The 24,325-nt window shown below is 42.1% G+C and overlaps 2 protein-coding genes across 2 annotated transcripts in view; one reads left to right on the forward strand and one right to left on the reverse strand.

Moving 5' to 3' along the window:
- UPP2 (uridine phosphorylase 2) overlaps positions 1–5,014 on the forward strand; it is a 42,421-nt gene extending 37,407 nt beyond the window's left edge. Inside the window, exon 7 of the mRNA XM_054971915.1 lies at positions 1,326–5,014. Coding sequence (XP_054827890.1) covers positions 1,326–1,492 — 167 coding nt within the window. The 3' untranslated portion in view covers positions 1,493–5,014. The remainder of the gene's footprint in view (positions 1–1,325) is intronic.
- An 8,228-nt stretch (positions 5,015–13,242) lies between these two features.
- CCDC148 (coiled-coil domain containing 148) overlaps positions 13,243–24,325 on the reverse strand; it is a 164,965-nt gene continuing 153,882 nt past the window's right edge. The window contains exons 15-16 of the mRNA XM_054972437.1: positions 16,978–17,118; positions 13,243–13,414 (exon numbers count right to left, since the gene is read on the reverse strand). Coding sequence (XP_054828412.1) covers positions 13,268–13,414; positions 16,978–17,118 — 288 coding nt within the window. The 3' untranslated portion in view covers positions 13,243–13,267. The remainder of the gene's footprint in view (positions 13,415–16,977; positions 17,119–24,325) is intronic.

Below are 24,325 nucleotides of genomic sequence, written 5' to 3' on the forward strand. Positions count from 1 at the left end.
AGCATGGATGCCCCTCAACTCATAACTCTCTGGGAAAACATGTATGCTCTTGGGATGCTTAATCAGAGGATTTTTCTAAGTGGTCCTACTGGGGCAACCTGAAAAACGGGATTTAGAATTGCCTAGTTAACTTGTGTCTGGGCTGCACTCCTTCATTCTTCAGATGGGGCTGACATGATGGAAAGTTCCTTGCAAGAAAATGCAAACTGGAGCCTACACACAAAAAAACCAGTATGTTACGGAGAAAGCTAAAAGCCTTATATGTAGTGCTTTTTTTGAGGTGGAATGAATTTTTGTATGCAGGAGCTTTCAGTAAGCTTGCACCTGCAGTCCAGGTACAGGTTTACCATCTTGTTCAAAAAGAGGTCACAGGAACGGGCCTCCTGGGTGTGCTCATGGGGCGGTGTGATGATGTCGCTTCTGAGAGTGCTCCTGTGCTTTGCAGTGGGCTGAATCGGGCCCATTTGGGGCCCAAATTGGCCCACTAAGAAGCACGTTCATGCCCTTGCACTTGTGCAATGATGTTGCACTTCCTGGAAGTGACATCATTGCACAGATGCGAGGCGTGCACGAGGACTCAAAGGCCAGTGCAAAGATGAGTGCTGGGTCCCCCTCCTACCAGGAGGGTAAGGGGACATAGCAATCCTATCTGGGGATGATGCCTGGGAAGGCAGAGTGTTGAGAGAGGAAGGAGCTCATCTGGTATGTGATGTCCTCCAAACTGTCATTTCCTCCAGGATCTCCGCAGTCTGGAGATCACTGTAACTCCAGGAGAACTTTAGGCCCCACCAGAAGGTCGGTAACCCTAGCTGTGTTCAGTTGGGAGATTGCAAGCTATATAGGTCTAAGAGAGGCATATGCAGAAATGAAGGACCTGTTGGTCCAGAAATAATATAAATTGCAATCGACACAAAAAAGTGCCACTATAATTTTTTTTAAAAAAAATATATGCCACATTGTGCAACAATCCTCATCACCTTCAAAAATAAACATATCTGCTAAGATTTTAGAGCTCAGAACTCACCTGAAGGCAGTAGTCCCATGTCATAAAACTAAGCCATGAGGAAACAGCCTTGAATAAGCCTATGTGAACCAGGCCTTGGTGGACTAATTAATTTTTTATTGGCAAGAATAATATTTAATTAGTTAATAGCCAACTTATTTTAAAGTTACCATACCCTAAATGCTTCAGGGACTTAAGAGTTAGATAGAAATAAAGAGAAAGGTCTTAAGATCTACTGTACTACTCACAATCTTATATAATGTGTATATTTTTTATATAAAAGCAAGCCTGACCTTTATTTACATTATTCTCTGCTTTCCAGCTGCAGTTGTCTGTGTGACTCTCCTTAATCGACTGCATGGTGACCAGATCAGGGCATCCCATGAAGTTCTACTTGAATATCAACAACAACCTCAAAAGCTGATTTCAATGTTTATTAAAAAGCGTCTCAGGCTTTGGAATCCAGAAGAGTCACTGAGTTCCATCTAAAAGACTGCCCTAATTCTCTTTGTTGCAACAATTCTCTGTGGTTTATGTGCCTGTCTGTCTATACCCTTTGAATAGATAGACATGTATAATATGATGCCATGTTTCAGTAACCCGATTACACAAATTAAGTGTGTGGGGGTGGTGTGTCTGAGACAGCAAAATGAGAAAATTAAATTTATAGTTCAACAGTAGTCATAATTCAGCTATACTGTATCTGGCTATTGATGTTGCCGCTTGCCATAAGAATTTGTTTTTATGTGGTCTTAGCCATATAAAATGAATGCCTAATTGTCTCATGCCAAACATACCCTTCAAGTTCATTTTGGGTTCAAAACTGGTTTCAAATGTGTGGCTAACCATTTATATAACTTCAGCCATATAACTTATGAAAACTAATGCCTACTGAGTAGGAGGACTAAAGCAATTAATCCTGGCTTCTTGAGAATCCCCATGCCCTGTTTACCTGCAGACTACACGGGCCTGATATCTCGGAATGCTGTTGGTCTTGATTTGGACTGTCTACATCAAACAGGACTGCTATTTAGATCCCTTTCCCACATAGTTATATGACTGTTCCTGCTGTATTTTCTCTTGCCTCGAATAATAATTTGGGAAGGGTTTTTATCTGTGACCATTTACAAGAAAGACATGAGTATGTCAAGACTCTGCATTTTTCCTGTGATTAAACCAAGCTCAACTCAGAGAATAGATCCAGGCACGTAGCTGAAGGAAATGCACACATCCAGATGCAAGAACACTTCAAAAGGGCAATCCAGTTCATCATTTATCCTGGGGTGGGGGGTGTTTGGTGTGGATAGAGATACGTATCCCTATCCAGGACCACAGTTGCATTCTACAGGGTTGCCAACTTTAGGTTGGGAAATCCCTGGAAATTTTGGGGTGGAGCCTTTGGAAGGTGTGGTTTGGAGAGGGGAGGGGCCTCAGCAGGGTATTATGACATATAGTCCATCCTCCAAAGCAGCCATTTTCTCCAGGGGAACTGATCTCTGTAGTCTGGAGTTAGGTAAATTTAGACTCTGAACTGGCTTTATGGAAGCCCTTCCCATGCTTCGGAGGGCCCATTTGAGCCAGGGACCTGGATCTCCACCCCAAAGTGTTGCCTTGATGGCACCATTGATGCCATTTTATATAAAATTATGAGGTGACCATCTACAAATTCCAGCCAATTCCATAATCATTGTAAGTGTTCCAATAAACAGATTTTAGGCTTACAATCCGTCACCAGATCCACCAGAACCCGAGTCTGGCGGCACTTCCAATAATTTATCTGATGAGATGAAGGTTTTCATTTTTGCAAGGAAGTATGTTTCACAGAATCACTTTCTTCCATATGGATGAAATTAGTCAGAGTGCAGGCAGCATGAGATTGTCTCAGGCCTGCTCGTATGCTATATACTCATGGCAAGACTTCAGTCCAAAAGCCACCAGAGTTCCTTTTTGTTCAGTCAGTATCTGAACTCTTATCCCTAGTGTGCCATATATTTAAGAATTATATCTGGGGCCAAGTTAGCCATGTTTTAGGCTATACAGGAGTCAGTAGTGGTGATTTGATACCAGCTTGTATCTTTGTGTTCTGCTCAGCGAAGCTTGAAGCTTTCCTCCAGTTGAAATGTCTTCCTCCAACAAAGTGCCTCTTCCACCAGGGGAAAAGCTACTTCTCTCAGAGAAAGTTTCCTTAAATTGGAGGAAGCCATGCTGGATCTGTAGGTATCATTGCTGATTTAATAAAACAAGTTAACTCTTGTACCTCAGGAATAAATCCCAATTAAAATGAAGCCAACTCAAAAGGAAATCTGCTGCTACTCCCATGTGTTATTGTTGTTTGTTACACCTGGTGAAGGAAGACTAGAATACTATTTTAGAACACAGTGGGGAGTAACTTTTCATTTTAGACATCTGACAGAAATAGATCAAACGGCTTCAAAATATTTAGACAGGAGATGTCAATGTATGGCAACTCCATGGCAGCGCAGAAAATGTTCCAAGCTGATTATGCTTCTTTGTTGAATATAGAACCCCTTAATGCTGGTTTCACATCTAAGAATTTCAGCAAATAGCAGATGATGAGCTCAATGACAGAGGAACCAAAAGACGTAAAAAAAGGAAGTATTACTGATTCAGAAATATGACCAAAATTACTTACAGAGAAGTAATGTCTGCATATTTTTTTTGCTAGTCAGAACTCTAACATAAGAATCAAAATCTTTCTTATATGAAAAAGTATGTAGTGCCTAGGGCTGGATTCGTCAATCATGTCGTTACAACCAGGGCTTTTTTTCTGGTGGTACTTGATGCCAGCACCTTTGTGGGAGTGATCTCCCAAGTCCTGAGGGTTGAATTGATGGAAATCATTGCAACTTCATAGACCTTTTTTTAGAAAGCAAGCAAGCAAGCACTGGTTACAACTCTCCCAAAACCATGTATGTAATAGTAATTGAATTGGAGAATTGTGCTGCCTTGTAATTATTTTAAAGTTATTTATAAAATGCAATATCATATTATGTCTTTGGAACATTTTTGCAAAAGTGGTAACTAACTACACTTTAAAATAATGCTCCAGAGAGAATGAGGAAAGACTGTTGCTAAAGACACCTTTGAGGTTTTGTAGTAGAGCTGCCATTTGTCTCGTGAATATTCATGAAATCTTTTACACAGTATATTTAAGGACTGAAAAACCTAGTTCATGATATATCACTTGCAAAAAAACAGAATCGCACTTACCTGTAACTGTTGTTCACCTAGGTCTTCGTGCAGGCACACATTTGGGGACTGTGCTTGTGCAGGCCGGCTGCTTGGAAACAGAATTTAGCTTTAAGACCCTAAGGGTGGGGGAACTCTTCCAAACCAGTCCAAGCCAGGTTTTCCCACCAAAGCGGTCATGTGATAGAGTGAGGTCACACACACACACCCCATTTTCCCTCAGTTCTCCTGTGCCACTGCAAGCTCCCAATTACTTTATTCTAGAGAGCTCACAGCAGGACAGGAGGGAAGGAATGTGTGACTGCACAAAGACCTAGATGAACAGCAGTTACAGGTAAGTGCAACTCTGTTTTCATCTACGATCTTCAGTGCAGTCCCACGTTTGGGAGAGTAGCAAGCTACCTACCTCGGAAGTGGGGTGAAGTTCTCAGTCAAAGAGTGAATGCAAGACTGCTTGTCCCACTGCTGTCTCTCTTCTGGAATTGATGTCCATTGCATAATGCTTCACAGAGGTCTCCTCAGTGGACCATGTGGCTGCCCTGCAAATCTCACTCAGCGGAACACCTCGAAGGAATGCAGCCAAAGTGACCTTCACCTTCGTAGAATGAGCTCACAATGCAAGCGGGCATGGAACACCTGCAGATCTGTAGCATAATCTGATTGCTAAAACCACCCACCTAGATATTGTTTGTATTAACACTGCCTTGCCCTTATTAGGGCCTGAATTGACAAAGAAAGCCGTGTCTTTCCTGAAAGATTGTGTCCTATCCATGTAAAATAAAATTGTTCTTCTTACATCAAGCATGTGTAAAGTACGTTCCTTGCATGTGCAACCTCTGCTGTAGTGGACGCCATGAGGCCTAACAGGATCAGAATCATCTTGGCCAGTTGAAACTTATTAGTCAGAATTTGATGAGACAATTGAACTTCCTTGGTGACCCTATCTGTAGGTAGGAGGGCTTTGTTCATGTTAGCATTCAACACAGCTCCTATAAACTGTATGGTACGGCTTGGCTCTAGACTGGATTTCTTCATATTTATCACTAATCCCAGAGTCTCACAGGTAGACAAAATCGTGTCTACATGCATTCTCAGTGTCTCAGGAGAGTGTGCTGCAATAAGACAATAATCTAAATAAGGATAAATTGAACATCCCAACTTCCTAAGGTGGGCTACTACGACCGCCGTACACTTTGTAAACACCCTCGGCACTGTGGCCAGACTGAATGGCAAGGCTGTGTATTGGAATACCTCTCTGTTATAAACAAAACGTAAATATCCCCTATGATGTTTATGGATGGAGATGTGAAAATATGCATCTTTAAGGTCCAGGACCGCAAACCATGCGTTCTGCAACACCATATTTATGACCCACTGTAAGGTGACCATCCTGAACTTTGCAACCATCAAGTATTTATTAAGATCCCTTAAGTCCAAGATGGGTCTCTTCCCTCCATCCTTTTTATCTACAAGGAAACTCTCCGAGTTATAGTGGACTCGGATCCTGCTGTTCTATTCAAACGAGTATTACTAAACCGGCCTGTTCAATGAGTACCTCTGGGATAATGGTGCTTGACCAATCATTCTCTGGCTGGGAAGAGGCTGTCGCTCAGTGGTAGAGTACCTCTTTTACACACAAAAGGTCCAGATCCCTGATCTCCAGTGAAAAGGTTATTGGATAGCCTAAAAAAAACCCTTTTCCCACCCGAGACCCTGGAAAGTAATTTCCAATCATAAGAGGTAATACTGAGCTAGATGGTTAAATGGTCTGGTTTTATCTAAGGCAGCTTCATATGTGGTCTTAAGTCCTATTTATCTCCACAGTGTAAGAATAATAATAAGCATTAATACCAAGTGCTCCAATATGATCACTGCTGGGAAAATAGCTGTGCTAATTCTCCATTCTCCATACTCTCTTCTTGACCAAATCATTGCATATGACTCAGTGATTTTCTCCTATGAAATCAACTCCAAGAGACGTATTCGTTGCATTTGCCTTAGGGCATCTATAAAGCCAGTGGAAATCTTTCAATTGTACATCAATCAGTAAAAGGGAAATGCTGTATTTTAGAAATACAACTATTTTTTTCAACTTGAAGCCTAGCCTTGAGCAATCTGCAGAACTCAGAGATTATTGCAAGAAGCAACTGTGCCATGCAAAAATCTAAACTGTAATTTCCTTACAGTGAACAACAAAGAACAAAACATCCATCACAATTCCTGGAATGCATGAATTTGGTATTCTCTGCAATAGCTGTTATAATGAAAATGCAGTACTTCTAAACATTTAAAAGTACATACACACAAGGATTTATCATTAGTTTACTGATGTCTGTGAAGGCAGATGATGGATCCCACCTTCACTCCAACATACTGAAGCAGATTTTCCCTCAAAAATCCAAGTTTACTTACTATGGCTGAGCAGCCCCAAGTAGCATGTCTCTGTTTATAGTTGTAAAATTCTTTTTGTCCCACCCTGATAAACAGTTATATTTTTGGCTTTTTAGTCCAGCCCAGAAACTTGATAGGGGAAAAGCAGAAGCCCTCTGTAATGATTTCAAGTAAATGTGTGCATGTATCTTTAAATGCTTGGTTTGAGCTAGGTGAAGAGTGGGGGTGAAAGAGAGGGATATGATTGGTTGATGACTGAGAGTGTGGGCGGAGTGAATGCAGGTTGAGACTGATAGGGCAGAGAGAAAGGCTTCAGTCAGAAGAAAGCAGGCTAGCTGTGTGCTGCCTGAGTATTATGAGAGAAATATAACCTGTGTGGAACCTGAACTGAGCATGTTTGTGAAAGGACACTCAGTCAGGGAAAGAGAGGCCAGCTGTGTGCTGCCTGAGCAGGTTTAATATTTCTGTGAATAGGAGTTAGAGAAAGAGAGGCTGGCTGTGTGCTGCCTGTTTTAAGCATTTCTGTGAGAGAAATGTTGAGTCAGAGAAAGAGGCTAACTGTGTGTGAAGCCTTCGATGAGATCTGTGTGAATGAGAGTAAATGAAGTAACTTTAAGAACCGAGAACTACTTTTATGATACCGATACGCTTCTTGACTAAATAAAAGTTTGTTTTGTTTTGTTATATCCCAGAGTAGCTGTCATTGCTATATCCCATTCCTATCCTCAGGGCCACATAGAACCATGAAGGAGTCTGACGCTTAGGAACGTTACCAAAGGGAAAACTTAAATAAAATATATTGGAATATAATATTCCTGGTGGCAGCAAACTACCCAGAGGGTGTTAAGGGAAAGATTAAAAGAAAAATCTACTCAAAAGAAAAGTAAAGGTCATAATACCCTCTTTTTCTTTGTATGAAATGGCACTAGAGACTGAATTATTCTCAAAAGAAACAGCAAATTTAATGAACAGGCAGGGCTGAAATATGGGCAGTCAGAGAAAGAAATTGCTGAGGTAAAATTTGTTTGTAGAAAAAAACATTTTAAAAGTAATAGGCAAAATAGTTTTCTTGCAGCTTAGTTTGTGTTCACAATCCTTAAGGGTGAGATATGTTTCGTTTAATACTTTGGTTAAAGCAATGTTTCTTCGCAGATTTCCTTTTTCAACTCAAGGTGTCCTGATATTAGTTCAACACTGCTTTCCCTTTACAACAGACCCAAGGTCCTCCTTAGAGCCAAACCCCTTCTGGATACTGGGCAGGAATTATTCTTCATCACCTAAGAAGACATAACCCTATTCACTTGGCATGAATGGGAATCTCCACTTACTACCCACTCACTCTGCCAAAAACACACACCCAGTTCTATCTTGGCTGTGTAAATAGGTTTCAACTTATGCTGGCTTTTATACTTGGAATCCTTAACTAAAAGTTAACTGCCTGAAGTTACTTCTGGCCATTCAGGCATTCCATTCTGATTCAGCAATGGAGGGGAAGGGTTACATCCAGCCTGGATTGTGCACTCCACCTCTTTTCATGACTTTTGCAACTGATTTGCATCTACATGGCCCTCACTTCCTGCACCCTCCCCCCTCCCCTTACCACCTATATATCTCTGGCTAGTTTCTTCATACCTTCCAAGCATCTGACCAAGAGAGCTGTGATTCTTGAAAGTTTATGCCTCAATAAAGTTGGATAGTCTTAAAGGTGCTACTGGATTTTTTACTTATTTTGCAACTACAAACTAACATGGCTAACTCCTCTGGATCTCAGAATGAAGGTGGGTCTATGGCATCCTCATTTCTCTCTTGATACTTGTTGCTTACACATAGAAGTTAAACTTGCCCTTGGCCATTTTGTTCACCAAAATCTCCATGTTCCCGTCTCTGTCTGTTCCTTTTCCTCTTAGTTCTGGCTCCATCCATCTCTTCCGTTTGGGATTTCGCAACAATACGAAATCCTGGATGCTTTCCCCAGAATCCCAACACTTGTCCAGTTTCCTTTACTCACTTGTTACAATGAACATTATCTTCTGCATAAGGTGGCCCCCGCAGCATATAAAGTTAAGTAGCAATGAGGACTCTCAAGAAGGTACTTTATGAAAGTACTTTATGAAAAAATAAAGAGCAAGAGGTTTTTTTTTCTGGGCAAGGTTAAAATTGATGGTGTGTGATGCCTTCAAGGACCTCACAGTTAATAGATTACAGATTTAAACTATGTCCTTATCAGGCTCACTTTCATGTAGCTGACCATTAATTTCAACAAAAATGTTCTTAGTTTTGTTGGAATTATTATCAATTCAGATTTCACACATCCTTTTTACCTATTGAATTAAAGCATGTCTTTAAAAGTCTCATTGGATAAGCAGCAAAATGAATTCTATTTCACCTTGACCTTCTGGGCACTGGTAACGCTTTCTGGCTTAATTTGTTAAAAAACACATACATTAAATACCTTTATTTTGATGCATACTCAATTCTACAAATTAAAATTACCCAAACTGCACCAAGCATAGCATCATTTCAAAGACTCATATTAGTGATGTGTGTCAAAAAGTGCTAAGGCATACATTTCCAAGGGTGATATTTATTGTAGTCCATGGCCATTCATATAATATAGAGAAAGAAAACTTTGATTTACAGCTGTTTCCTAGCTGTCCTCTTCATAGCTGACTGCATCAGCAGTCAGGCAGAACATTCAATGAGATGCACAGATACCAGTGTGTCTGCAGATATGAGGGCAGGCCTGCTTCAGGTGTATCAAAATCAGCAGACTTCTTTTCCAGAAGGTCTCGTGGCTTGGGACAGATGGTTCTCATTTTAAAGATCCATATACTGATTTGATTAAGCAACCTCAATAGCCCAGACTACTCCAAGCTGATCAGAGCTTGGAAGCTAAAAAAGGGTCAGACATGGTTAATATTTGGATGAGAAACAACCAACAAGACAAAGGTTGTTATGTAGCAGAAGGCAATGGCAAACTACCTTTGCTCTCATCTCTTACCTTTTAAACCCCTTGAGGGGTTGCCATAGGTTTGTTATGACTTGACGGCACTTAATTATTGGGTCCTGAGCTGGATGGTCCAGGTAACCCAATCTCATCAGATCTCAGAAGCAGGGTTGGCCTTGGTAAGTATTTGGATGGGAGACCACCAAGCAAGGCCCCGGTTGCTATGCAAGCAATGGCAAAACCACCTTTGAGCGTCTCTTGCCTTGAAAACCCTACAAGGTCACTGGAAGCCAGCTGCGACTTGATGGCACAAAAAAACCCCTGAGGACCTTGAATTGCTCTGAATGTCTTCTTTTGGTGCATTGTTGAATAAGCAGTGAAGTGGTTCTCCTTAGGGATGCAGCAAACTTTATGCCAAACATGCTCAGCTAGCAAAATAGTTTTGGACACTCATGACTATATGCAAGCTGAACATAGGATCTCCATGCAATCTGACTCAAGCAGTTTCTGAACAACTTAGCAGATGTGCAGTAACTGGGGTAACTTGTTTCATTATGATTTGATTGTACAGGGTACCTGTTTTTAAAATATCCTTTTCTTGTCTGGGTAGTTTTCATTACACAATTTTTAAATAACTAGAGACTCAAAAAAAATATTTTTAAAGACACAATGGAGGATAAAACTGCAATTCCCATAGGGCTTTGAAAAAACACACATGTGCTGATCCAAAGAGGTTGGCAGCCATTGATATCACTATGTATGGACTTAGATGGTAAGGATTTTTTAAAAACCACTTAGTATTTATGAGTGGAAGGACCACTTTTCCCAGTATTTAAACGATTGGATGCAAGTCTGGGGGACAGAAATACAACTCCCAGTAGGGTTTGCAGAAACTGCACGTGCAAAATGCCGTAGAATGCACCATGCTGTTCCGTTGGAATATGTTGAAAAACCCACTGAGTTTGTTTGAGGTGCTCACAAACAGCTGAGCAGCCATCCTCCCGAAATCTTACGTATGGAGAATCAGCCCAAATTGCTGAAAATTCACTAGAAGATCCTTTCACAAAGGCAGAATTTTTGCTTACTCCTCTAACTAGTTGCTGCATTTGTTGAAAACCCAACAAGGTGGGAACAAACTAGGAGCAAAATACGTCAGCAAAGCTGTTTTAATGGGACCCGGCCATCTGCCTCTTCCAAATCCTCTGTCTGAGCTCTGGTGGCTATTCATCTGTCCCGCCGAGAACTACAGCAAACAGATTCCCGAATGAGAGTGACTGGAAACATTCTGTCTCTGTTTATTCACTGCTTCCGGGCGTTATCCTTGCTATGAGTCACTGCTGTGCCCAAGCCTAGCCTAACACAGCAGTTGCTTCAAAATCCACATTCCGCCTCACAGAGGATTAACTACAATAATAGTGCTTCGGTCATATTTTTAAGCTATTAAAATGGAAACGAGGCTGTTCCCATTGCCTTCAGCAGAAATTAGTGGACATCCGATATAGTTTGCTCTTTGTGCACAGGGTCGGCAGCATGCCCTGCCTTCAAAGCAGTATGTCATTGAAGCAATTATTTATTTCCCATTTACAACAGGGGGAAAAAACACAACGCGAAAGCATAGGGAATGCTTAAAATTTCTCACAGTCATTTCCAGACCTTTTTTACGCAATGACAGCAAGCACCTTTGTGGCACGTATGTGGCAGGGGGTAGGGCAGCAAGCTTTTGCTGTCGGTTGGAGAGCTCAAACAAAAAGGCTTCCTTCTCACAGCACTGTTCTTCCCCAGCTCCCTGTAGGGCTTTTCTACATTGCAGAGAACTAGAAGTCAGAAAATGACTGCTGAACCACTGAGTTAAATGACATGATGTTGACCAGGACTTGGCTGTCAGCGCAAACCAGGACAAATTGTGTTCAGTCATCAAGTCTGTTTAACTATTATTAAGCCCTGCTGGGACCTGCGGGGTTGTGCCTCTCAGCTACAATTGAATCCTGTGAGAAAATGGCAGGGCTGGGACTGACATTTGAAATGTGCCTGCTTTGAGATCTACAATTTATTTTCCTTTTCAGTTCTTTAGTGAGACTGCAAAATTTAGAAACGCTGCACGGGGGAAGAAAAAGACAACTGCCTTATACCAGCCCTATTAGATATACATTGTTGAGTGGATTTTTAAAGATGTGTATGCTAAGACAGAACATTCATCCACCTCTCAGTCTTGGAGATAAACCGTTTGAACTGTGGTTAATTGGCAAGCTACAAATCTGATGTACCTTGTTTACATGTATTTTACATGCATGCTGCGTCAGGTCTGGAAATGCTTTTTAAACTTGGTAATGTCTTATCAAGTTTACTCTCATCCAGTAGAACAAACAGGGTTTCTTGTTACACCATAATAAAGATCTCCCCTGCCCCAGAGCTGAAATATTCTAATTTTGTAATTTATTTTCAAGGGCTAATTTGCAAAATGAAATTGTTTGGATGATTGGTTTGCAGTAAACATGATGCATCAAATTGGCTTTTCTACAAGTAGAAAGAGCTTATATTTCCATTTATAATAATAATCAAGCAATAGTCGTTCATATTAATAAGGCTAGAATAATTTTTTTAAAAAATCAAATAATACAACAGGCAATGAAAATGATGGGGGTGTACTTCTATGCAAAAGCTGCAGGCCATTTTACATTCTACGTGCAGGGATTAAATTACAAAGAAGCAAAAGCCTCTCAGTAAGAAATATGGCCCACTCAAGACATAATTGCATTTTGCTTGCCCTGTAAATAGGAAATCCTCTCTGTATAACAGGACGTATGCCATTTGCATCTCTAGAGCTTCCATCGACCAAATCTGTATGGCAGGCAAGAGAAAAGAAGCTTCAGGGATGGAGAAAGACACAGAGTACATAGAGGCCAACTAGAACCAATTCTTTTTCTGGCCACAACTCGAACCTGTCTCCCTTCCACTGTTGCAGTGCATTTAACAGACGACCTGCCAAGCACAGCAAACACACTCAGTAATCAGTTTTGCTCTGCCTCATGCTTCAGTCAGTTGCCTTTCCCTTTTAAAGCTATATAAGCATTTAGTCAATTATGATAGCCCCCCCCCCTTTTTAAACAGACACAAGTTGTTGTTTTTTAATGTTGGAAAACTGTTTCAGAGAGGAAGGAGGCCTTTAATGAGTTCAGTGGTTCCTAGTCAATCAGTTTGCAGAAAAATAGCTCTTTCTGCTGTAAACTGCAAAGACGGGGCAAGTTGTACCAAAACACAGTGAGTCCAATGATAATGTGGATTCACCAGAAGGCAGTTAGCAAGTACATCAGCTTTAGGCAAGAAAGCACTTGCTTCTTTCCCAGGAACCAAATGTCACGGAACACTACATCTACCTGTTTGTTTCTATCCCATCCTCCCTCCAAAGAGGGCAGTAAAGCACATACTTTCTCTCTCTCGTTTTAGCTTCACAATTACTTTGTGCCATAGATTAGGCTGATATGGTAAATGGCCTAACATCAATCAACAAGCTTCATGGGTCTGAACCCACCAGGTATCACTGCCTACCCAATTTGCAAGACCAAACCTGGTGGAAATCTCTTTGCAGGTTCTCATGCGGACATGCATCTTCTACTGAACTTTTTTCTCCACAATTCAACATTTCCTTGAATTAAAATAGTTTATTTAAAAGGACTGTTAATACATTATTCAGAAAGATTCTTAATTCATTCCCAGTTCTACATTTTAAATAATATGGAATTCATGTCTCTCCTTGGTGGTTTGGGTGGAAGGATTTTGGGTAAAATTTCTTGGGCGTAAAGGGTTTTATGAAGTCCAGCTTCACGAAGAGCTAGTTCCACACGAACCCGGGCATCAGAAATTATCTGTTTAAAAGAAAGGATACTAATGATTAGCCTTGGAATAAGTAGTTCTGATTGTAATGCAACTCATTAAAAGACATAGGATAACCTATTTTTCCAGTTAGTATTAGCAATGTGAAGAAAGATAGTCTGGACTAATGAAATCTATCTACAGTCCCCATGTAAACATGCATACCCTTGTGGATGCTCTGGGAACACGAGGTTTGCTCATTAAATAAAAATACTCAGAATATCACATATAGATGTCCCTATATTCAGGTACCAAAAGCAGGGTATATAAATCTCCATTAATTTTTTAAAAAAGCATTGTGTTTATTTTACATTTAGATCCTACTTTTATTCCTAACAAAGATCTAAAGCAGCCTATTAAAACATTATCTTCCCTCCACTTTATGCTCTCAACAACCATCCTGTGAGGTAAATTAGGCATAGAGATTGTGACAGGCCCAAGGTCACCAGGTGATAAGCCTCCATGACAGAGGTCCAAGGTTGCCAACACTTTACCCTCTATACCTTGCCAGCTCTGTTTGTTTCAAAAGCTGTTTCAGAGAAACTGCAATACCCTTTGCCCTACTCCTACCAACAACCCCTGGTAACCATTCCTGCCATCTTGCAGCACTGTATTGTGCCTGTACAGCTGCCAAAATGACTGATACATACTGAAAGCCAGTAGACAATCGTGGCAATTATGCAGATCTCTACAAGCAGCAGGAGAAGAAGCAAAGGAAGGGCATCATGCACAGGAACAGGGACATATTTGTGCTTGGCTCTTCAGGTATCTTGGTCAAACCACTAGCTTGCATGCAGAGTTTAAGGGCTACTTCACACATTATGAAGGCCACTCTCTGACACTTTTCAACAAGGAGGCGTTCTATGTTGCCAGCATAAAATATAAGTGCCATATGAATTACCTTGACTATGCCATTGCCAGAGTCAACTAGCAATTAGAGATGTGTGCTTTGGGTTTCAGAAACTTGAAGCAAACCCGAATCAACCCTGATTCACGTTGGTCTGTGATTCCCAAATCAGCCCCAGCAGAGCTGGCCTGATTTGGGAAACCTGAAGCACAGCAATCCGAAGCGATTTGGGTTGCTTCAGGTTGCTCTGTGAAGCCTTTTTCCCTTGCTGCGGCGAGAGGAAAAAGGCTTCAAAGAGCTCTTCCCTCTCCTGTGTTTAGGAGAGGGAGGGGGAGAGGGTGGTGACTGGTGGTGAGTCAGGGAAGGGACTGATAAACAGCCAGTCGCTGCAGCAGCAGGCAGCTCTTCCCTTCCTGATTGGGTGATTCTCTGGGAGGACATTATTTTTTGATTTTTTTTTCAATGCTGCTGCAGTGACTGGCTGGTTTGAATTGGAGACTTGTCTGACTTAAGCCCTAAATCCAAGAAATAACATTTTTAAAAATTATTTTTGGTGTGAGATTCTTTGGTGTGATGTTAGATTTTGTTTCAATGTGGGACTGTATGTTGTGTGTGAACTGAATGTGCTATTAATTTTGTTACCCGTCCTCAGTCCGCTTGTGGGCAGGGTAGGCCAGAAATCCAAGAAATAAATTTTTAAAAAATTAATTTTGGTGTGTTTTTGATTCTCTGGTGTGATGGTGGGGGTTGATTTAATCTAGGACTGTACATTGTGATTTAACATTGATGTGAATGCTGTTACCAAGAAATAAATTTTTTAAATTATTTTTTTTGGTGTGTATGTGTGATTCTCTGTTGTGATGGTTGGCCCCATAGAGAACCACGGAGAGTGGCTGGCCAGCCTGCTCTGGGGGTGCTGGGGAATTTTGAGGTGTGTTTCTTTGCTTCTGTCATGCTTTCCCAGGGATGAGCATGCATTCAAGAGTGTGGCTCTGCTGTGGCACCCCCGTTCTGTGCATAAGTGCCCCTGGGAAAGACATTTTCAAAGTTCTTGTCATAGAGAAACATGGAGAGTGACTGGACAGCCAGCTCGGGGGGGGGGGGGGGGTCTGGGAATTTTGGGAAGTTTGTCTTTGGTTTTGTTGGGCTGTTGGGGGGGGCGTGATTGAACAAGGGTTTCTGCCTGTGGCCACTGATGCCACATTCCATGTTTTTCTATTGTGGGAGTCTGGATTTTTCCACAATAGAAACAAACAAGTAGGGTGGCTGGGGAGATTAACCTTCTTTGTAATGGCTCCCCAAGTCCAATCTCCCTGAAACCTGGGAGGCCATGGGAGGAGGGTTGGGAAAGGGTCTCCTCAAGGTTTGGTGCATTTTGCTTCCAAAATGCCACCCCCAGCCTCCTAGAACTGCCCATTTGGTTTGGGCCAAATTCAATGGATGATTCTCTAAAGTGAAGTTGATTCCCTTTCATCAGTTTGGCTGTATTGAGGGAGGTTGATCCTTAGTTCACTTCTAGTTGCTCACTCACTTGCTTCATATGGTTTTATGTATTTTAATCATTTTTTTCTTATTGTGATTCTCTGGTGTGACGTTAGTCCTCATAGTGAATGTGGCTGGGGGGCCATCTTTGGGGGGTCATAACATGGCCCCCCAAAGTCCAATCTCCCTGAAACTTGGGATGCCGTGGGAAGAGGGTTGGGAGAGATTCCCCTGAAGGTTTGGTGCATTTTGCTTCTAAAATGCCACCCCCAGCCTCCTGGGAACCTTCCTCCTGATTTTTCCCATAGGAAACAATAGAGATAGGTGGCGGCTGGGGGGACCTTATTTGGGGGGGCATAACATGCCCCCCCAAAGTCTAATCTCCCTGAAACTTGGGTAGCTGTGAGAGGAGGGTTGGGAGAGGATCCCCTGAAAATTTGGTGTAATTAGGAAAAAACTCCACCCAGGCCCCCGGATAGCCAGGAGCAGCGTTTCCCATGGAAACAATGGCCCAATCTTTCCTAATAAACCCGAATCAGCTTAAATACCCGAACCGGAAGCAGCTTGCCGCTTTGGGTTTCGGGTTTACCCGTATTTTTTCCTGCTCTGGGTAAACCAGAAGCAGGAAACCCGAATCTTTTGGGGGTGCACAGCCCTACTAGCAATTGCAACCTCCACATAACTGTTATAATATGTGAAACAGCCCTCAGTTGTCAAGTACATAGAAAATGACTGGAGTATTAAGAAGTTATATGAACAAGGTTTTACTGAAGCATAGCCTGGGCAAAAGACCCTAACATCTTATTGCCACAAACTCTCTTTTTTATATAAAGAAAAAAGCTATTGCGACAGCTTCCTATGGGTTAAGCACTTCCTTTTTAGCCAGAATGTTTTTGTCTCTCTAGTAACTAATGCAATTTTTGAACTTTGTACTGTGGCTAGAGGAGGGATGTCACAGAAACAAGAAGGCTTATGGAAAAGTTTCCCATTGAGTTTTGTACTTCATGAGCTTTCAGTACAAGGGGAGAAATACATGGGGATGTCCACATTGGTGCATTCATTTATGAGGATGGGTTGACTAATCAAGAACTGGGTGGGGGACTTCTTTCCTTACTATCTCCATATCTAATCCTTCTAGCAGTCTGATTTTCACAAAATCAGTGTCTACATTTAATCCTCCTGTTGTTGTCGTGGATGGAGAATACACCAGGCAAGATAGCCAAATACCTGATCATCAGTGAATGTACGCAATTCAAACAGAGGCTTTAGCAGAATGAATTCTTCTTCTGTTCCAATGCCCATCCGAGCTTTAGATGCCACTGTATCAGCCATCATTCGAGCAGGATCGAACGCTGCAACAATGGCAACCTGTGAACAATATGGAAAAGTCAGCAGTCCCAATATTTTGTATGATTGAAGATCAACCCTTCATGTCTCCAGGCAACAGGTCCAGAAGACAAAGGCTGTACAACTCAACCCTTCTACAGATATTTCCACATACTTCAGAGAATCCCACGATTATGTCCGAAAAGGTAGCAGAGGGAAATGCAGACAATAAATTTGAAGACTGAAAACTTTTGACAAGATCATATTCTATTCTATAATTTCCTTAAATAGACCTGTTCTCCATCTACAGCGTTCATGGGAGCGGAGATGTAGATTTTCCAGAAATTTTGAAGACAAGGGAAGAAAATGGGAGATTTGAAATACAAGCAAAACAAGCTTTCTTATAAAAGCCTGTGGTGAGCAAGGCTGCCCCCACCAAGGCCCACATATTTGCACCTCCCAAAAGACCCTCTGACCTGGATGAAAGGCCTGGATGAAATAATCCAGTTTGATATCAAAACAGGAGCCGCTGAACTAGCAGAATTCCTCAGGATGCTTTCACAAGGGATTAAGTAGCTTACCTGCTGGGATGCTCCAAAGCACACGCTGATTTAAGGCTCGTCCTCACCTTCCAGAAGCTCCCTCAAACCCAAGACTGATTGACTCAAGATGCCTGGTTAAATAATCTACGGCTTCCCCGCCTCAGTCAGCCTATCTTCACAATGTTACTCAGCCCTTGTCAGAGCAGCATGAGCTGTTCCCCACTCCTCACAACTCATTTACCCTCACTTGAATGCTCTCTTACCATCTTCCCAGCTTAGTACCACACACTCTTGATCTAATCCCACTGTGAATCCCAATCCAATTCTTCCCCAAACCCTTAAAGTCATTTTCCACTGGATAGCTGGTTTTGTACCCAATCCTGCTTCCCCAGCCTTGCCGTTGGCTTGCTTCCTGGACCTTTGCCTTTTGCTGAATCACTGAAATCCCTCCCCTTGGACGGCCAACTTCTTAGTTGGTTTCGATCTGGACTTTTCCTTCATTCCTTCTCTTCTGCACTGGATCACAGCCCTATGGACTCTTCTCTTCAAGATACATCAATGTGTGTTTTTAATTTCACTCTTTATTCCTCCTTAGATTCCCATTTCCAATCACTCAGCAACCAAGGGGAGCATTGCTAGGATTGGGTTACTGTATTGCAATGTCATTTCACGTATTTGGTTTTTCATGCATTTCACCTTTCTAGCCTTGTACCTTATTAAGGGAATAAAGAGTATTTGAGATTCTCTCCCCCTATCTCGTTTTCCCTTTCTAATCATAATGTTCTGCCAAACTGGGACCTCAGCATACACCAGAACGTTCAACCCCAAAATAATTACCCCAGTGACACAATCTGACCCTAGATGCGTAGAGGATGCTTGGCATGTTACAGGTCCAACACAATTTAAGTAACAAACGAAACACATTTTAATGCCTGAAGAACATAAAATGCATCATTTATAATGTTATTAGCATACAACACATTTTTCTGCATTGCATATTTATGACATTTAAAAATATAAATGCCTTAGTTTTGATGGTTGCCTTAGTTTTGTTCAAACAAAACTGCAAATATACCAAATAAGAGACAGAATGTTGCAAACTGCTGCAATCTGTGATAGCTGAGCATATATATCACAACTGTTGTCATTTGAGGAGGAGGGGAATACTGTTGAAAATAGAAACCGCACATTTTGTAGTAAACAAAGGGTTGGATGCAGACAAATTTTTCTACTACGCAAGGCACTTCTGTTAGTAGAATGGAACCTTGCTGCCTCCCCCTCCTCTCCTGCTGGGGCCCACTGATCTCCCCTCCCCACGTGCTGCTGCTCTCAGTGACAGCATGAGAGGAAATCAGGGGTTTGAAGCAAGAAGGGGGAACTGGTAGAAATAATCTAACCCTTTCCATGAGCCAAACAATTAATGTGGATACAACCCCAAAGAAGGGTTATTATTTGGACTTAGAAACAGTCTTCTATATACATGCATAATATTAAGGATTTAAACAGCCCTGTAAAGGTTACCATGCACAATAATATTAATTGTGGACAAAACTAATCACACTTAAATAAAGTATATCCTTGCTGTCATGTCTAGTTTGGCTGTGAGTCTTTAATGGTCATGGTCATTTGTGAAGCCTATCAAAGACTGATGCTGGCAGTTCTGTCAGTACAGGCAGGTTTCCTGAATGAGTAGAATGGTGTCTCATAAAAAGAGCCCTACTGGATCAGTTCAGTGGTTCATCTAATTTGGGATTATGTTTCTTACAGCAATCAGCCAGATGCCCCAGAATGTTCTTCCCTTCCTGCTTCTGCTATTTAGAACATGCCTATAAAAATGGATTTCCTCTTTAGCCATCATGACTAATTGCTATTGATGGACCTATTCTGTGCAAATCTATATAACCCCCTTTTAAAGTTTTCTAACCTAGGAGCCTTCCCTAGTAGCCAGTTTGGTGTAGTGGTTAAGAGCGCGGGGCTCTGATCTGGAGAGCCGGGTTTGATTCCCCACTCCTCCACTTGAAGCCAGCTGGGTGACCTTGGGCTAGTCACAGCTCTCCAGAGCTCTCTCAGCCCCACCCACCTCACAGTGTGTTTTGCTGTGGAGATAATAGTAACATACTTTGTAAACTGCTCTGAGTGGGCATTGTCCGGAAGGGCGGTATATAAATTGGATGTTATTATTATTATATCCTCTGGCAGGGAGTTCCACAAGTTAATTAGGCATCATGGGAAGCAGTGTACCTTTCTTTCTAGGGGTGCTTCATGCAATTTCAGTTAAGCATTAGAGCAACTGAGGCCGTGGGAAGTCATTTGGGAGGGGGTTGCCCTTTGATCTAATTAAAATGGACAGGATAGCAGGTCAATGGTACCTGCTAAGTCTGATTTTATTTTTCAAGCCACTCTAAGTATTCCAAATGTAGAATGGAGCATTGACCACTGCAAGACTGGTAGAGAGATTAATAAGTAGGCTGACTGATTTAGCTGAGAATTGCCTGTTTGCTTAACACACATAGAACATCTTGTCTCTCCCTGTATTTGTAGCTGTTTTGATATTTCTTGGAAGCAGTCCTGCACTAAACCATCTGAATGCTTTCAATTTTTTTTTCATATATACACAGAGGCTTAGGTACATTATTCAAGTGCTTAAAAAACACATGCTTGAAATAAATTCTTAATCTTTTCCCCAAATACACCTTGTTTCATTCCTCTTATGTTCCAAGAATTCCATCAGTCATTCCACAGAAGGCATCAGTTATGCTTGGAGTCACTTAAAAGAAAAGTTTGATAGTGGGTGTGGGAAAATTCCTTTTATGGGTCTTGAAATATTAACCTTGAACAACGTGCATGGGGCTTCTACAATGGCCAAAAAGAGGAGGAGAAATGCTGGTGTCATTTTTAATTACATAAAGTAAATGGGCCCTTCCTTTGCCCAGACCCAGCGAGTCCTCCCTTTAGGATCATCTGCTCACAAAGAGATCTCGACATTTTTTATGCTGCAAAATATAGTATCGTTCAGTATATGTAGACTTGGCCTAATGACATCTTGGGAGAAAGAAAACTAGCAAGAGCCCAGAGTATAAATCAATCCGAAGCAGAGCATGGCTGCTGACATATCTAATTAAGTGACTGATGCAAGAAAAATACTGAGCAAGCCAGAGAACAGGTTGAATGTGGCCTTTTTTTTAGGTAACATCCTGTTTGCTATCTGTCTCGAGACACAGGTAACAGGAGGTAGAGCTGGATTTCTGCACAAGCTAAATAAGCTACAGTTCAGGGCCTCATATTATGAGAAGCCTTTAAATTAAAAAAAAAAGACTCAGCATTACTGAATTACTATTTTTAGTCATGCTATGGGGACTCTTAAACTTGACATAGCGTTGGAGCTCAGCATGTCTTAATGTGGCCCTGACGCAGGCTTACCATTTGCCCACTTATGGCGGGCAATCTCCAGGTGATTTGCTCTGTTGCTCACTGGTGCTCAGACCAGTGTCGGGAGAAAAATAAATAAAAATATAAGGTTTTAGCCTACTCACTGGCATCAGCTCTAGTTATTGCTGTTTAGCGATTCCTAGAGCTACCCATTGTCACTTCCAGGTTGTGCCCTAGAAGTGATGTGCTGGTGACTAGGCTGGAGCCTTATTTTTATGTATTTTCCTCCCACCGCCCTGTCCCCACCATCCTGGTGGTTGCCACACAGGATGGCTTTATTGGATCTCAGAATACATAGCCAGTGTTGAACAGGAGTCAGAGTGATGGAACCAGACTGCAGAGATCTGCGTTTCTCTCTCAACTGGCCAAGAAGGTTACTGGACTTCTGCCAGCCTAACCTACATAACTCCAGATGTTGTGAGGGGGAAATGGATGATCCCTTATACAGCCAGTTTGGTATAGTGGTTAAGAACAGCGGGACTCTAACCTGGAGAGCCGGATTTGATTCCTTAGTCCTCCACTTGAAACCAGCTGGGTGACCTTGGGTCAGTCAAAGCTCTTGCAGAGCTCTCTCAGCTCCACCCACCTCACAGGGTGACTGTTGTGGGGATAATAATAACATACTTTGTAAATTGCTCTGAGTGGGTGTTAAGTTGTCCTGAAGGGTGGTAATTAAATCAAATGTTGTTGTTGTTATATGCACCACCTTGAGCACTTTCAAGGAAGGGTAGGATTAGGGTTGTCAAGTGCCCTTTGGGCCAATTTTAGCCTCTGTGAAGGGTGGGAGCATGCCCATGGCTGGGTGCGATGATGTCTCTTCCGTAAGTGATATCATGACACCCAAGTGGAGCATGCCCGCTGTGCACTGGCCCAGGAGGCTTCTTGCCTCCCGGGCCCATTCCTCGAGGCCCTTTCCCCCTGCTGACGAGGTAAGTGGTGGCGGGGGGGGGGGGAATACTGGCAGTGGGGGATCCTCCATCCTCATAGAGGGACTAGCAGCCCTAGGTAGGATATGAACAATTGAATGCTTATTATAAAGTCTATTATTCTGCCACTTTTGAAAGGGGGAGTTCTAAATAGTGAAGGTACTGTTCAATTGCAAGCAAAGCCACTTATCAATTAATTGTTGAGATTAATGGAGAATAACTATAAATTTACAATGTAGATTCTTATTGAAGCTGTTTTGTATGAAAGGATGGCTTGTACTGAGGGAATTTCAAAACAATCCATGTTTTACTTTGAGACAGGCAATGCAAGTCAAATGATTTGTGTCTGTCCTTTTTGTCATAAGAAACTGGTGCATTTATGAAACATTCTTAAAACTATGATCTTTATAAAGATACAGTACTATCAAAACTGCTAATTAATATGTAAGTGTGCCTCCAGTTATTGGAAGCTAGTATTGAGGATTATATCTGCTAGGAAATGGAAGGAACCCATCCCTCCCCACCCAAGATTCAAGACTGGACTGTTATGCATATAATTCAGATACCAACTAAGCTCATGCGGGCAGCAGGGCTGACCAAGGTGCTGATGTGTTTAAGCAGGAGGAGATAAGAGCTTCCTGCAGAACTTGTACATTCTAAAGGCTTTCCTCTTGTTCAGAGTCTGTCAATTCCATGAGCCCAAATCTTCCATGCAAGAACTCGACAAGGGAAATAGTTGTGGATTGAAATGCCACTCCAGCACCTATTCAGGTCATGCTGCCAGCTGATAATGACTGCAACCACCTTCAAAAGAGAGAACATTCTGGCGCCACCAGTTGCATTGCCATCCTAAGCAGCATCATACCCTTCTAGGCCCATTGACGTCAATGGACTCAAAAGGGGGTAGCTCTGCTTAGGACGGCATTGTTAATCTCCAGCAGAGGCAGAATAGCATGAGCAGCTACAGCATTCTAGGTTGTAAATCACCCCACAGAATCCTGGAGAAAAATATTTAAGTCATGCTGAGAGGGCCTGATAGCTCATACAGTGGCTCAGTAGCAGAAGGGTATGTAAATCCATGGTGACAGAAGCTTGTTTTAAGGGAGATTTTTAAAAATAGGACTCTTTTATCCTATGAGATAATTAAAGGAAGAAAAGGTAAATATCATAAATACCATGCAGTGAGGAAACAGGAAGTAATACATTCTTTCCCAATGCACCAACGATCAACTTTAACATACATTAGAAATATGAAGTAAATAGGTAATCCCTTTTGCTGGTACAAGGGCTATGGAAAGATTACTTTGAACCCTTGAAAAAGGTTTTAAAAATTATTCCAAACCCCTGAAAATAGTTATAAAAAGCGTAATAATAACATTTGATTTATATACCACCCTTCAGGACAACTTAATATCCACTCAGAGTAGTTTACAAAATATGTTATTATTATCCCTACAACACCCTGTGAGGTGGGTGGGGCTGAGAGAGCTCTGAGAAGCTACAACTGACCCAAGGTCACCCAGCTCGTTTCAAGCAGAGGAGTGGGGAATCAAACCCAGTTCTCCAGATTAGAGTCCCACCGCTCATATCCACTACTCCTGAACATTTTGCATCTTTTAGGAATTTTATTTTTTTTAACCTTTAAAAATGCCATGTCAATTTCTGATTTGCTTTTCTAATAAATCCCCTTTTCTCGTGGGCTCTCCACCCTAGTCCTGCTATCAGAGCCTGGACCCATTTATCACTGTCAACACAGGGAGTCCCCTGCCTCCTAATATAGGAGGATCAGCAGAGTTGGTCTTAGCCAATGGGCAGCAGGTGAAGCTGCCCTGGACCTCACACTTGGAGGGGTCCCAACCACCCATGGTCCCAGCCTACAGAAGGAGGGGGAAGAGAAAGAGCAGGCTCCAGATGTCACTCACAACTGGGCTCAGGCAGCAGGTTTACAGCAGTGGGTACTCATACCCTCTGTACCTGGGGCTTGGGCAACAGGCTTCTGGTGGCAATGGGGGCTCCCACCCACCTCACATGGGGCAAGGGCCACACTTGCTTGGCCCCGATGCGGGGGTGGGGGGGCAACAGGGAGGTAGCAGTGATTGTGGGGTCCCATCCTAGATTTTTGCCCATGGCCTTAGGACAACTAAGACCATGGCCAAGCATGTGCTATTTGCTCAAGGAGTACCAAATGCTAGGAGTTCAGGTCAAGAAGCCAGAAAAAAGCACATTTCTGACCGACCTTCCCCATCCTGCCACAGCTGCCTTTGTATCCAGGTGCCAGTAATGAAAACATGGCTGTCTTCCTCCCTCAGGGCTGTGAACTAGTAGAATGTGAAAAGCAAGACAGAATGCACC

Source organism: Eublepharis macularius, chromosome 2, assembly GCF_028583425.1.
Source record: "Eublepharis macularius isolate TG4126 chromosome 2, MPM_Emac_v1.0, whole genome shotgun sequence".
Classification (NCBI taxonomy): domain Eukaryota; kingdom Metazoa; phylum Chordata; class Lepidosauria; order Squamata; family Eublepharidae; genus Eublepharis; species Eublepharis macularius.